The following is a 14,514-nucleotide window of genomic DNA, read 5'->3' as shown; positions in this document are numbered from 1 at the left end:
AATACTTAATATTTAAAATACCTAACTGATTAAATAATACAATAACACTTGTCTGTCACGTGTGCAATTCTATATAGTACACCCAAATTTATTAGTTCTGAAAATATTTAAGTAGTAGAAATAATCTTATTTGTTGAAAATTTATTTATTTATATTTTTTTTCTTCAGATCAGCACCTACAGCCAAATCACAGCTGTGCTGATATTCAGTATAACATCACAATTGGTAGCTTTTATACAACAGGTCTACAAACAGGAAATTCATTTTGAGATTTTTTCACACAGTATGGCTAAATATTTAATTCAATTTTTGCTCCATCAATGAAAATCATTTCCTTAAGGACTAGAAGCCACAGTTGGATAGAGTGTTGCCATGCCAACACACAGACTGACTGACAGCCCATAGTAAGTGTAATTATAATTTCAATGTAAGAAAGTAGTTCCTAGAATTTGATTTAGAGAACTAAATGTTATATAATGAAAAATATCACACACAAGTCTATTAGTTTTATATTATTCTTTTGTTCTGATTTTGCCCCATTTATCTTTAAAACCTTCTGCTGTGTAAAACAGAAACGAGGTTTTCTTTTTCTGATTTTCTCAACTGGGACAGAAGTGTAACAGATAAGCCTGCAGAGGAGTGTCGTGTCCCCCCTCTCTGAGACGCTGACATTTGGTTGTATTACATGCCTGGGTAATGACAGCATAACACTAGGTGCTGAGAAGCCCATTAGACTGAACGTTAAGAAGACAGAAGAGTTCAACGTCATGAGAAGTCGCAGTAATTCAGGAGTCAGGCTTGACAATTATGCACGAATGGTCCATAAAACAATCCTCTGTCACCAGGTAAGAGAAAACCTTTGTTTGTCAGAACTTAGAACTTACATTCAGTTTATACCTCTGCAATATAAACAACTACAATAATTCCTCATTTGCATTATTCCCATGATGGACCATATTCAGGGTGAAATGCCCTCTGCTGAATGTGGCTGCCATTCGATTGTACTGTATTAAGATAGATCTACACATTAAATAACAAATTCTTTATGTACAGAGATGTATTGTTTTCTATTTTTTTTGTTTGTAATATCCAAGGATCCGGTAACAGGTTTACTATCAGGAGCTGCTGATCTTCCACATGCTTGGGTCCGAGACAATGTGTACAGTATTCTGTCTGTGTGGGGCCTGAGTCTGGCCTACAGGAAGAATGCTGACCGTGATGAGGACAAAGCCAAAGCCTATGAGCTAGAGCAGGTATAAGTTATCATGTTCTGTAGCCAGTGCACTTACTTTTACTTTTAACTGGTTTGCTTGAAAATGAAATAGTAATAATAATAATAAAAAACTTTCTTCTGGCATTTTAAAGGATCCGTTTGATCATTTTTAAAGCCCCCTGCTGGTTGCAAGGGGAATTACAATAAATATAAAAATCCTTGCCCTTCCCACTAATAACCGTTCTTCCTTTACTAATGTGTTTTTAGTGAGTGGTATAAGAGTCAAAAAATTTTTAAGAACACATTTGCAATTACTGCATATTATCAAAAGAGACACTGTTCAAAGCAAACAGAAGCGGTTTATGCTTGTGGTCCATGTTCCAAGTTCTGTCTTTGCAATGCCCATTTTATTTTAACTAAGGAGTTTATTAGCATGTCTGTAAAGTTAGCTTGCTAACTACTCAATCAGTAGGATTTAGCTTGCTAGCAAACATTTATAATTTATATTGGTTTAACGCACCTTCATAGTTCAGCTAAAATATACACTAAGAGCCAAGGTAGTTAATGCTGAATTTAATTCAATTCAATTTATTTGTATTGGACTTTTAACATTAGCTTATATAAGAAATATATATATTCAAGCTATAAATAATAAATGATTTAAAATTTTAATCTATCTCCAATAAGCAAGCCAAAGTTGATGGTGGCAAGATCTCATTCTAAATGGCTAGGTCGCCTTCCAAATGAGGTGTTGCTTGTAATAAACATATTCAGGTGTTAACTTGGTTTAGTTATGGCACTTATTTTTTCAGCACAGTGCCACAACATTGTTGAATAGAACTTCCTGTCTAATAACGTCATTCCCATTCATCAATACAATATTTAATAGATTATTCAATCATACTAAAACCAAGGGGTCTTTACTGTCAAACACAGATTTTTACGTGTTCATTTAGCAAAAATCTCACCAAATATAATTTATTTTCATGTAACATTTAACACATGTAATTTTAATGCGTGGTCATGTGTGCTATTTATAATTTCCATGAGTCTTCTTTAAGTCAAAGTGAATACCCAACTGAAAATGCCATGGGGGCAAATAGCTCAGCTCCTATTACTGTTTTGATTGCAGTGGTTGGGGTGTGTAGAAGCAGGACTCAGTGCAACTCTCTCTTACTTGCTCTCTCTTTTCTCTGACAGACTGTAGTAAAGCTTATGCGGAGCTTGCTGCTGTGTTTGATGAGACAGGTATAAACTTTGTATTATAAGCAAATACACAAATGTAACTATCAGCATTCAAAATTTATATATTCATATGCAAAATTCCCAATGGCGTCCCATAAAAATTCATTGGAATTGGGTGTTCTGAATTGGCTCACATTAAAGAAGGGTTGTTGATGGGAGTTAAGAGGTCGTTGCTCAATAATCCAGTTGAATTTTTATGAATTACCTGTTGGACTATGATCTGCTTTCTATGGGGTTCCTGTTAGATTTGTATTAGTTAGTCTTTTAAATTTGGTCTGATTCCTATGGGGTTCCAAATGGAGTTCTACAGATTAGTCACCTGGTTACATATGATGAATTCATTAGAATACAATCTGATTTTTATTCTCCTATTGGATATAAGTATATATCTATAAACACTGCACATATACGTCAGTCATTAGAATATGGTCTGATTTCTAATGGGTTACTATTGGAATTCATTGGGTTAGTCATTGGTCTGATTTGTAATTTTGGATATTGATGCTTTAGTTTTTTGGATTACAACATTATTTGTAAATAATTAAAATAGGACTATATGGGATTAGATTATTATAGGCCTTTATGTTATTGGACAAAAGCTCCAAATAACTTTATACATGCTGCATACTTCTGATGGCAGTCTAAGAGAACATACCATGAATTCCCCATGATTTTTATGAGTGCTCTATTAATATATATGGAGTTTTGCTATTATTATCCCATGTATTCCAAAGGGAATCAATTTTACATAAGAGTTGCCATGCAGTGACACATACTGTAACTGTATAAATACTGATGTATTCCTAGCTAGACAAAGTGGAGAAGTTCAAGTACAGCAAGAGCATCACAGACTGCCTGCATGCCAAATATCACACAGGAACATGTGCTACTGTGGTCGGAGATCTGGACTGGGGTCATTTACAGGTGGACGCTACGTCCATCTTTCTGCTATTCCTGGCTCAAATGACAGCTTCAGGTCAGTACTGATAAGCTTCAAAAACTAAGCTCTCAGCCAATTTAATTTTTATCTGTAGACTATTTTTCTCTTGGTTAAAATCTCTGACACATGATCTCCTTTTTTCAAATGTTATATTTCATGATCATTATGAAAAATTATGTAACATTTTTAAGATGTTTTAAACATTTGAACAGATTTAGTTTGGTGTTTATTTTTAATGTTTGGTTACGGTGTACAGGGCTACACATTGTGTACACACGCGATGAGGTCGATGTTGTCCAGAATCTTATCTTCTACATTGAAACAGCATACAAAGTCGCAGTAAGCCTTCTGTACAACACAAATCCACTACAAATATCTGAATAGTTATTCTTCAGTAGTATTAAAAATAAGTGGGTTTTCTTTGGGATGGTGTTTAGGATTTTGGAATGTGGGAACGAGGAGACAAGACAAATCAAGGAATTCCTGAAATCAATGCCAGCTCTATTGGAATGGCGAAGGTAAGAAGTTGTGTTTCTCTTGACAACATTAGTGAACAAATGCCAATTGAAAATAAGATTAGGAAAAAAAATCACTATGTGGATGTATGGAATGATCTCCAGTCATGATGCATTTAGGCAGCCCTGGAGGCCTTGGATGGATTAAATCTCTTTGGTGCCAAAGGTGGCCCAGAGTCTGTTGTTCACGCTTTGGCAGATGACATACAACGTTGCCAAGTAAGAGTGGCATTTGATTTGTCTGCAATTTAAAGTCTCTTTAACAAATAACTAATGACCTGCTACAAAAATTTTATTTTACAGAATTTAATCAAATATACACAACCCAAATGTAGCCATTTAAACAAAACTAAATTTGTTTGTTTTTAACTGTTTCTTTATTTTTGCACTGGATCTATGAGACTAAAGTAGGTAACAAGAAATATTACAATACCTCACTTCAAAATCTTACCTCAAACCACATTCAATTCAATGTAGGAGTGCTCAAAGACTCTCTTATATTTTTAATTCTAAAATATGATCTGGGGATCTCTTATGACAAATTAATTTATGAGCATAAACCTGCTATTCAAATTTTTGGCTTACTGTTTCCATGTGTTAGATAATACGGCTATTAATCTGAGATGTTGGGGATTTTTTCATTAACTTTCCAACAAAAGAACACTTTAGGTCCAAGCATATATAAGAATTATTGAAGTTTGCATTAAACCCATACAAGTGACCAGTCAAAGAAACCTATTTCTATAAGAAAAATAAATATCAATCATAATACCAGCCAGCTCACCCCTATCATTCAACAGCTTCCAAACAGGGAGGCTGAAGGTCTGTCATCATTCTGTCCTTAAACCCTGCCTTCCAAAATATGAAACCAGAAACACTGGAAACCAACTGTCTTAACAAAAGAATCCCATAGGACTCACACTGGGATTTTTCTTTTTTTCTTTTTTTTTTTTATATATATTTTCTTTTTTGCTGATGTACTCCTTTAATTGTTCAACCACTAAATTAAGTTATTGCCTCACTCACTGTCTCTCAACAGTCAATCCTCAGCTCAATGCTGCCAAGAGCCTCCATGTCTAAAGAGGTGGATGCTGGAGTCCTTTCCATCATCTCGTACCCAGCGTTTGCAGTTGAGGACATTGACATTGTTAACATTACTAAAGAGGAGATCATCTCAAGACTGCAGGTGATCTAATAATGAAGTCTGAGGGCTAGAAAAACAGCAAGTTTAATATGATTAGAAAAAAAAAGGGATTGCTGTTCTTTGTCTTTCCTAAATGTCCACTATTTTATTCTTTCACAGGGCAGATATGGATGCTGTCGTTTTCTCAGAGATGGCCACAAAACCCCCAAAGAGGTTAAATACATTATAATGATAAATGAAAATAAAATAAAAATGTATTCTGCACCAAATGGCCAAAGCTTTTGCCCACATGAGCTATGATTTTATCGCATGTGTTTACTCAGGATCCCAGTCGTTTATACTATGAGTCATCAGAGCTGAAGCTCTTTGAGAATATTGAATGTGAATGGCCATTGTTTTGGACTTACCTCATCCTGGATGGAATTTTTATCAAACGTCCTGAGCAGGTTTGAAACATGCAAGTCAAAAATGACGAACATTTTTAGCATTTGTTTAGTTAATTATCAGAACATCGAAATTGCAGTAACATTTTATTCGCTTGGCTGTGATATTGCAGGTACAGGAGTATCGAGATGCCTTAGAAGGTATTCTGATCAAAGGAAAAGGTGGGCTACGTCTTGTTCCTGAGCTTTACAGTGTTCCTCCAGATAAGGTACATCAGCGAATGACCAATCAGAATGATAGGTGCTGTCAAATTAGAAAACAACAAAAACAAATAGATCTACTTCAGAGGCATTTCTTACTGAATTGCAGAAAAACCTGAAAAAAATGATAAATTAATAAAACAGGTCAACCTGCTTGCCACCATTCCATCAGGTTTTTCATGGTCAAACTGTATTATTTATGGAATTTTATTGTATGCATAATATAAAAAAGTTTCCTTGATGATGTTTATTTTGGGACTCTCAATTAATCTTACAAAGCTTGTTCACATAAATTTACAGAATGCCTTTACAATTAACATCAGCATTAGAAAGTAGGAAATTGTTGTACAATGTTCTATTAACACACAACCCATTTCACAAGAATCTCAGGCTACAGTCTGGATGTCCCTGGTCTATGGCCTTGAATTGTAGAGACAGGAGGCCACTCTGGGTCATTCCAGTAGACCCTGAACTCTAATTCTGTGTCTTTTATTTAAATAAGGTGGATGAAGAATATGCCAATCCCCACACTGTGGAACGAGTGCCAGTGGGCAAGTGTCCATTGAAATGGGCCCAGTCCCTGTATATATTGGGAAACTTGTTGGCAGAGGTATTGCAGCTGCTTCATTTTTTACAGTAAAATACCTGGAATATCTTTTCTAAAGTACAATATTATTTATTGATTTTTTGTAAATATACAATATGGATATAAAAGTCTTGATGCAAGCCTGTTATTCTTGGGTGAAAGTTAAAAAGTGACTACAAAGTGTCTAATTAAATCTATACAAAAGTATAAAAAAAGTAAATATTACTTTGAATTTCTTAAATAAAGTTCTCCATTGAATTGTTCTCCATTCAATTGTTCTCCATTGAATGTGTTCCTTAAATACATTCTATGGCCAAAGGTTTGTGGACACCTAACCAGCACTCATGTGTTTTTAAGCACCCAGTTACATACATTTAGTCCACTTTAGTGCTGTTATAATGATTTTCATTCTTTTGAGAATATACACTAGATTTTGGAGCATGGCTATGTGGATTTTTATGCTCAATCACAAACAAGTTCAGGCACTAACGTGCATTCAGTGTCCTGTTCCTTCAAAAGCCAATCAGTGGGGTTGTGGTCAGGGCTCTATGTGGACCACAAGCGTTCTTCAACTCCAACCTTGGCAAATGACTTCATGTAGCTCACTTTGTGCACAGGGACACTGTCATGCTGGAACAAGTTTGGGCTTCTTACTTCCAGTGAATACATTCTAGACAATTATATAATTGTATGCATTGTGTGTATATAGTGTATATCCAGTATGTCAAAATAAAAATGATAAAACATTTACTGTTAATAACTTAAATTGTTTTTACTATGTCATTCTTTATTTTTTATTCATCCTTTAGGGTTTCTTAGCACCTGGAGAGATAGATCCCCTCAACAGACGTTTCTCCACCATACCCAATCCGGTTGTTGTGGTTCAGGGTAAGTTGTACATAGTATGTAAATACCAGTTGAATTTTGTGCTGTGGAACAAGGCATAAGTTCCATCCTTTTTTTCAGTGTCAATTTTAGCAGAGACAGAGAAAATTCAACAACTTCTACAGAGCCAGGGCATCGATTCTGAGACCCTGGAAGACATTCATCCGATTAGAGTTCAGCCCTCTACAGTTCTTAGTCACATCTATGCCAGACTTGGTAAGATTAGCGTTAAGACTCCAGGACTTGCATATAATATTTTTATAGGTCTTTTGATGTGTCAAACACAAATCTGTACAATTTTAAAGGACGTAATCAAAGACTTGGTCTGACCGGGAGGCCATATCGCAGTATTGGTGTGATGGGGACATCCAAATTCTACATCATACACAACACCATCTTTTCCTTTACACCCCAAGTGAGTGAATTTGTAAAATTTTGAAAAATGATGCAATGATCTGGCAGTACAAAATATACATTGTGGTTTCTAATGTGGTCTAAACTATTGTTTTCTTACTGTTCTGTAGTTCGTAGATCCTCAACAGTTTTACCTGGCCCTGGATAACAAGATGATTGCGGAAATGCTACGTACTGATTTCTCCTACCTCTGTTCACGTTGGAGAATGACCGGCAGGCCTACAGTCACTTTCCCAGTCTCTCAGAGCATGCTTAGTGAGTATTAAAAAGAAATTGGCAAATCTAACATTCTCAAAATCTCTTTGGTTTGTACCTCTAACAACTTCATTTAGGTTGTTTCGTTTCGATTGAAGCCATAAGAATCCATTTTATAAGAATGTACTTAAAACATTAATAGTAAGACTATTCTTCTTCATTTCAGCTGATGATGGCAAAGAAATTGATCCTGCTCTCCTTTCTACTTTGAAAAAACTACAAGATGGCTACTACGGTGGAGCAAGGTAAGAACTTGAAGAAAATAATCTACTCTATTTTAACTTTAGTTAACATTTTCTAACATTAACCACAATATTAATTGACTACCCACTGATAGTAACTCATCATGCTCATCATCTAATAGATCACTAACTAGCTCAGCGAGTCTCATATCTCAGTGCTGCAATGCATTCTATTTTTAAGAGCTAACTATAGATTGCTGACTGCTGTTACTTCTTGTTTGAGACCATTTTCTCCTATTGAATTCCAAATTGTAAATGCAATTCGGAGAGGAATAATGAAAATAAAGCATCGACCCAGAAATCAGCACCAAAATCACGTCCTGTCTCGTATATTTAGAGTGAAGACTGGAAAACTGGCCTCATTTCTGGACACATCCTGTTGCTCTCACCTCACTTTTATGGATTGTGGTGAGTGGATTGATTTTCTCCATTTTGTGGTAACTAAAACACAAGGGTCCTCAAGATATGGAATTGTTCATAGAGGAAATCATGGTTTGCTGAATTTATTATGAAATAATCACAAAACATTTGTCTAAAAATGAGGCTAGCTTGTACTACACTTTTTTATTTACTTCACTGCATTTTGAACCAGTCGTGTTCTCACAGAGGTGGACGACCTGGCAGAGTATCTCGATCAGCTGCTTGCCTTTCCCCAGCAGAGTACCATCAGTGCCATTAAAGGAGGACTCAACCGCTTCAGAGCAGCGGTGGATAAAACCCGAGAGATAGTGTCACTAGTACACAAAGCCAAAGTGTTGAACATATATAGTGAGTCAGATGCAGTTTTACCTCCTGTCCAAGAGAACTTGGACTAAAACTCGCATTTATTCTTTTGTATTCACAGATCTGGGTCTGTATCTGCCTACAAAACTGTTCCATGACCCACCACCAGTCCTCCATCTTACAAATAAAGAAATCCAGGTACTTGGTAAAAGGAAGACAGATTAAAGGAATATTTCAGCATGTTAAGCTATTCTTTATCCACCACATCTGGGACTGTATTCAGAAAGCAGTTACATGTGAGCTGGGAGTAACATTTAAGTAATGCTTAACGCTTAAGTAATGCTTAAGCTGGGAACTTAAGCATTTTAATCATGAGATAGGCACAGGCATCATGGAGTATATTTGCTTTTACAATAGGCAGTTAAAATAGTATTTTTAGCTTATGGAATAAAGAACATCTAAGGTCAGTTGTTGGATTCTATTAAGAAATATTTAAACAATGCAATTATGCAGTATAATGTATATTCACAACTGCAAATGTTACACTCTATGAACAACGTTACCCACATAACTAAATATGTAATACAAGAATTCTTCAATCTAAATGAACTTAGAACAAAAATAATTTCCAGATTAATTGGCTTAAAAACAGAGACTTATATATAAAAGACTTAGATCTTAAGTCAATTTCTGTTTTTCATTATCAGAGGAAAAAATGTTGAAATACTGTGACTCAAAATGTTTTCAATTTTCCATTCAATTAGGTCCCTCAGACAGAAGTTCCTCCTTCAGTGAATCTACCCAGAGATGTGAATGGTGGAATTGATTATCCAGCTCTAGTGCAGATGCTGAAAAAAAGCCAAAACCTGCAAGATCAAGCTGATATCCTCTACATCTTTTATAAGGACAAGTACGCACACATCTCTCTGTGGGAAATTAAATTATATAATGTTGTTTCTGAGGTTCTTGTATGAGACTGTAAGACAAAACACCCACAGAAACTAATCTACACTTCAATTAATTCTCATAGAGTGTAAATTTAGTAATTATGTGTGTATTTAGCCTTCAGTATTCTTAAATTTGCAAAGATAAATAGTTTTCTAAACACACTGCACTGTGTAATCCAGTCTGAATGAAGTGCAGGAAATGGCAACTTATAAATGATTTGAGTATGTATTTGAGTCATTATAGAAACATGCACGTAAATGTGTCGTTAGAGGTATGGACTGGGATACCAACCTGCATGGGAAAGGCTGGACGGTAAAGCGACTTCTTAGTGACTTGTATGAGAAAGCAGCTAGCCTGAGACTCTGGGGACTTATCCGAATGATCTGTGGTATGCTCCGCAGGAAAGTGGAAGAACTGGATGAGGTAACTGCCATTTTAAACACAACTACTGTCAAATTATCTTATTCGCTAAACCTAATGTAAAAGAGCACCTAAAACTATAAGAAAATATCATGGCAAAAAAAAAAATCTCTCATCTTTCTTCCATGCATCTGAAATAGGCTTAGTAACACAATAAACACCAGGACCAGTGTGCTGTTGATTATTTTGAAGGTCCTGTGGGTGATGTGAGGTTTCCTTTTACACCACAGCAATTTGCAAACTTTATTTCCTAAAGAATGACATGTCATGTTTTGACCGTTTACAGTTATAGTTATTGTTATGTAATTTCCACAAGACATGTTAGTCCCTCTTTAACTTCTAGTAGCTATAAACAGTCAGTCCCTGCTTTTCCTCTCATGTAGATAAAAAGACAAAATCTATGCCCATGGTGAAAAACCTACTGACATGGTGCTGACACTGGAGACTCCTTACATAATTGTTAAATAAATAAATCTCATTACATAAAATTTTACTGTTCCAACAATTATATGTTCCTTTGCTAAATAAAAAACTATTTTGTATCCATTTATCATTAGTCTTAGATCATGTTGTGTGTCCACCATATAAGGCCCTGTATATTTTTTTTACTATAGAAACAATCAAATTTAAAACAATTGCATTAATACAAAATCTGTGATTTGTCATGCCAATGGAACTTTGTCAGAACCGATGATATAGAAACCAGCATGAACATGTGCTTGACACTGAAAGCAACATGTGGTGTAACATTATATTGATATTGTAATGTCCATCTTCTGATGACAGGCTTGCACCGATTTGCTTGCTCATCAGAAGCACCTGACTGTGGGTCTTCCTCCTGAACCACGAGAGAAAACCATATCAGCGTAAGTTCCTGTGCATACTATACACAATACCATTTAAATGCTGAGTCACACAGTCATGTGACACGAGTCTCTCTGCGTCCATGTAGCCCCATGCCCCCAGACAAGCTAGCCAGGCTTATCGATGAGGCCAGTGAAAACAACATCACAGTTGCAATCCTCACTCAGGTTAGACCTCACCTCACTTCATTTTTTTTTTTAAATAAATCAAATAAAGTTGTTTGTATTGTGTTTGTACTGACACTCGTGCATGATTGGCAGGAGATCATGGTGTACCTGGCCATGAGCATTCGAACGCAGCCAAAACTTTTCAGTGAAATGTTCCGCCTTCGCATCGGCCTCATTATCCAGGTCATGGCCACTGAGCTGGCACAATCTCTCAAATGCTCTGGTAATAAATCATCCTTACATGGACCTGCATGTACCATAATACAAAATGTCCTAAGAAAATTAGCATTGCTTTCACTTTTACAAGTTAAATTGCCCCTAAACTGAGAAAATGCTTTAAATGCTCGTTTTTTTTTTCTGGCACAAAACATTTTTGTTGCCCTGAGATTGCATGTGTGAATCGGAATTAAAAACATTTCTAGACTATTAATAATCTGCAAAAATAAAACTTCATGAAACCCTTAACTTAAAAACCTTAAATATTAAAATAAATGAAGCATTTAATTAAACAAGAATCACAAGAGGAAAAAATATAACCATGTTTGCTACACAATGTGTGTATTGTGAAACATGTGATTAATACTACATTTGACTTTTTCCTTTAGCCTCATCACTTGTGTGCTAAGCTAACTAGCTTACTAACCTAGCAGATGTTAGCTAAAGAAGCAATGAGTAGGTTATTTTCTTTAAGATTTGGTAAATGTTCTTGTTGGAAATATGTTGATGCAGCAAATCTCTGATTCTTAAGCTGATTATAATAGAGCTTTTTAAATTCATGGATTTTAAAAATCCATGTGTTAACGTGTAAATTTTATGTTTGGAAAGAAGTTTCTTTTTTTTTTTGTTAGCTGAAGAGTCCACTGAAAGTCTGATGAACCTGAGCCCATCTGAGCTGAAGAACCTCCTTCTCCAGATCCTCAGTGGCAAAGAATTTAGTGTGCAGAGAAGCAGTGAGTTTATAGATAATTTATTTAATTTTACTTACCTTATTCATCAATTTTGAATAAAGCTGTGTGTTTTTGTAAACCAAACTCCACTGAAAGTTTTGCTTTCCCTGATGCTGTGCTGGAACCCATAAAAGAGCACACATCATATATGGGGCTCAATGTCCTACATTCGATTTCTGTGGATTTTTTTTTTACTAATGTTATGCTATAAATTATGTGTATATGTTTACATGTGTATTTTAGTGCGCTCTGTCGGAACTGGTGTCAGCCCAGTCATCTGTATCCAAGACAAGAGTAAATCTGGTTCTGCAAAAGGTCAATTAAAAGGCAGCACTCAGATAAAGAGTGACCTCAAACTGGTACGATGCATACATTTAAACGAAGAATAATTACTTATTGTTCTTTCACTTATTTAAAAAAAAAAACATGCTAATTTCTGCACTTTAAAATAAATTCTTTAAGCCCTTATCGGTGCATTCCTTGGACATTAACAGCATTGAGTCAGGGGTGAGTAGGCTACTGCGCTTGATAATACATAAATATTTCAGAGAAATCTGCAGTGAATAATTCTTTGGGTAATATTTTGCACTAATGCTTTTTCTCAATAAGTACGTATGTTTCTGTCAGAGGTATAGACTTCCTTCTATTGAGTCATTTCAAGGTTCTTTGGGAGCTACAGTGCAAGGCAGTACACAAGGCCAGTGGCTTCGTCGTCGCCGTTTAGATGGAGCTCTCAACAGAGTACCTGTTGGTTTCTACCAAAAGGTTTGGAAAGTTCTACAAAAGGTCAGCAAAACTAACATAATTAATTTGAATTCTGTATTTCTCTGTAAAGCTATTAAGGCTAAGTCTTCTTTTCCTTTTTATTGAAAGTGTCGTGGACTCTCTATTGAAGGGTGTGTCCTTCCATCATCAACCACAAAAGAGGTGATCCAGTAATAGCACAGTGTATTTGCTTGTTTTTCATGTGAAGTAGTATTTGTCTCAATATGATATGGTGTAATTAATTACAATTAAAGATTATTATTTGTTTTTCTTTTGCTAAAAATATACAGATGACTCCTGGTGAGATAAAGTTTGCTGTGCATGTTGAGTCCGTGCTGAACCGCGTCCCACAGCCTGAATACCGGCAGCTGCTGGTGGAAACGATCCTAGTCTTGACCATGCTGGCTGAAGTGGACGTCCATAAAATAGGAGACACCATTCATGTAGAAAAGATTGTGCAAATGGCCAGCGACATGTTCTATAAGGATCAGGTAATCCTCACATACATATTCATATATGGCCTTTCAAAAAATTTTGGCACCCATGATGACAATGGGACAAAATGCATGCAGAAAATAACAAGTGATCTCTTTGGGCTTAACTTATGTTCTTTGCCCAATTTCAATATTGCCCAGATCCTTTTAATTAATATGTAATATTTTACCTGGTGAATAGCAGCACTAAGCTTTGAGACACCTGTGAAAAGGTGATATGTTGTTCACCAGTGATCTTTGTATTTGTTCAACCATTTGTGTCGCCTTGTTTGAACATTAATGATTAAAAATCTATTGTTATTTTTGTAACCTCAAGGCAGAGACAAATAGCTCACGTTTTTCACAAACATGCTGATATTCTGCTACTATGCTCAGTTATAAATAAACCAAAGAAAGATACATTTTTCACCAGGAACAAAATGCCCTGTCATATATCTGTATCTCCTCTATTACAGAAAGACCTGGGCGCAGATGATTCTCTTCTGGGAAAGGATCCATCCAACGGTATCTGCAGGTTACTTTATGACAGTGCCCCCAGTGGCCGATTTGGGAGCATGACCTACCTCTCTAAAGCTGTAGCTGCTTATGTTGATGAATTCCTGCCAACTGGATCCTGCTCACTTCAGTGACACACTTTATTCAGATTTTATTTATGGCTAAGAAGCCATTTAAGTGGCTAAGACTGGGATGAAGAATATTGCTGAATAAAGTTATATAATAAAAAACAAAACAGAAAAATTTATCTGTGGATATCTAAATGAGAGAGAATGAACATTATAATCTAGGAGCTTTTTGATTTTGTAGGGAAAAATTGTCACTGCAGTGGTCATATTCATTTATGAAAAAAGCAGAACTTATAATCTCATTAAAAAACTAAAAATTGCTGTGTTGTTATGTCATAAAATATAAAACTGTATCATGTTACGGTATACAACTACAAACCATATAAGACCAGTATAAGTGGGTGGTGGAGTGTGTAGGATCCGATTAGCATATTTATCAGATCCGGGTTTTTTTTTTATAATAAAAAAAATGTAAATGCTTTTTTGGAAGTTCCACACCAAGATTTTTGATCTATTATGATCAAAACAAGCTTTCAAATC

The 14,514-nt window shown here is 35.6% G+C and overlaps 1 protein-coding gene across 2 annotated transcripts; it reads left to right on the top strand.

The window, feature by feature from the left end:
- Nucleotides 1-680: 680 nt before the first annotated feature.
- On the top strand, nt 681-14,294 carry phka1b (phosphorylase kinase, alpha 1b (muscle)). 2 transcript variants are annotated; one of them, XM_027148872.2, is made up of 32 exons: nt 681-845; nt 1,095-1,253; nt 2,414-2,461; nt 3,266-3,434; nt 3,655-3,737; nt 3,836-3,916; nt 4,034-4,132; nt 4,953-5,099; nt 5,217-5,270; nt 5,381-5,503; nt 5,614-5,709; nt 6,204-6,311; nt 7,097-7,175; nt 7,254-7,388; nt 7,478-7,587; nt 7,697-7,841; nt 8,008-8,086; nt 8,421-8,491; nt 8,690-8,851; nt 8,928-9,004; nt 9,571-9,716; nt 10,024-10,177; nt 10,961-11,040; nt 11,127-11,205; nt 11,299-11,428; nt 12,054-12,155; nt 12,396-12,511; nt 12,615-12,659; nt 12,780-12,938; nt 13,026-13,079; nt 13,208-13,408; nt 13,867-14,294. In XM_027148872.2, the coding sequence occupies exons 1-32, from the start codon at nt 768-770 to the stop codon at nt 14,038-14,040; spliced, it is 3,543 nt and encodes a 1,180-aa protein (XP_027004673.2). In that variant the 5' UTR covers nt 681-767; the 3' UTR covers nt 14,041-14,294. The 2 variants fall into 2 exon arrangements, with proteins under 2 accessions (XP_027004673.2, XP_047661466.1); XM_047805510.1 differs by lacking the exon at nt 8,690-8,851.
- Nucleotides 14,295-14,514: the final 220 nt, after the last annotated feature.

The sequence above is a fragment of the Tachysurus fulvidraco genome, chromosome 21 (genome assembly GCF_022655615.1).
Source record: "Tachysurus fulvidraco isolate hzauxx_2018 chromosome 21, HZAU_PFXX_2.0, whole genome shotgun sequence".
NCBI lineage: Eukaryota > Metazoa > Chordata > Actinopteri > Siluriformes > Bagridae > Tachysurus > Tachysurus fulvidraco.
Note: the sequence above shows the minus strand (reverse complement) of the source record. Positions and strands in the feature narration are given on the sequence as shown.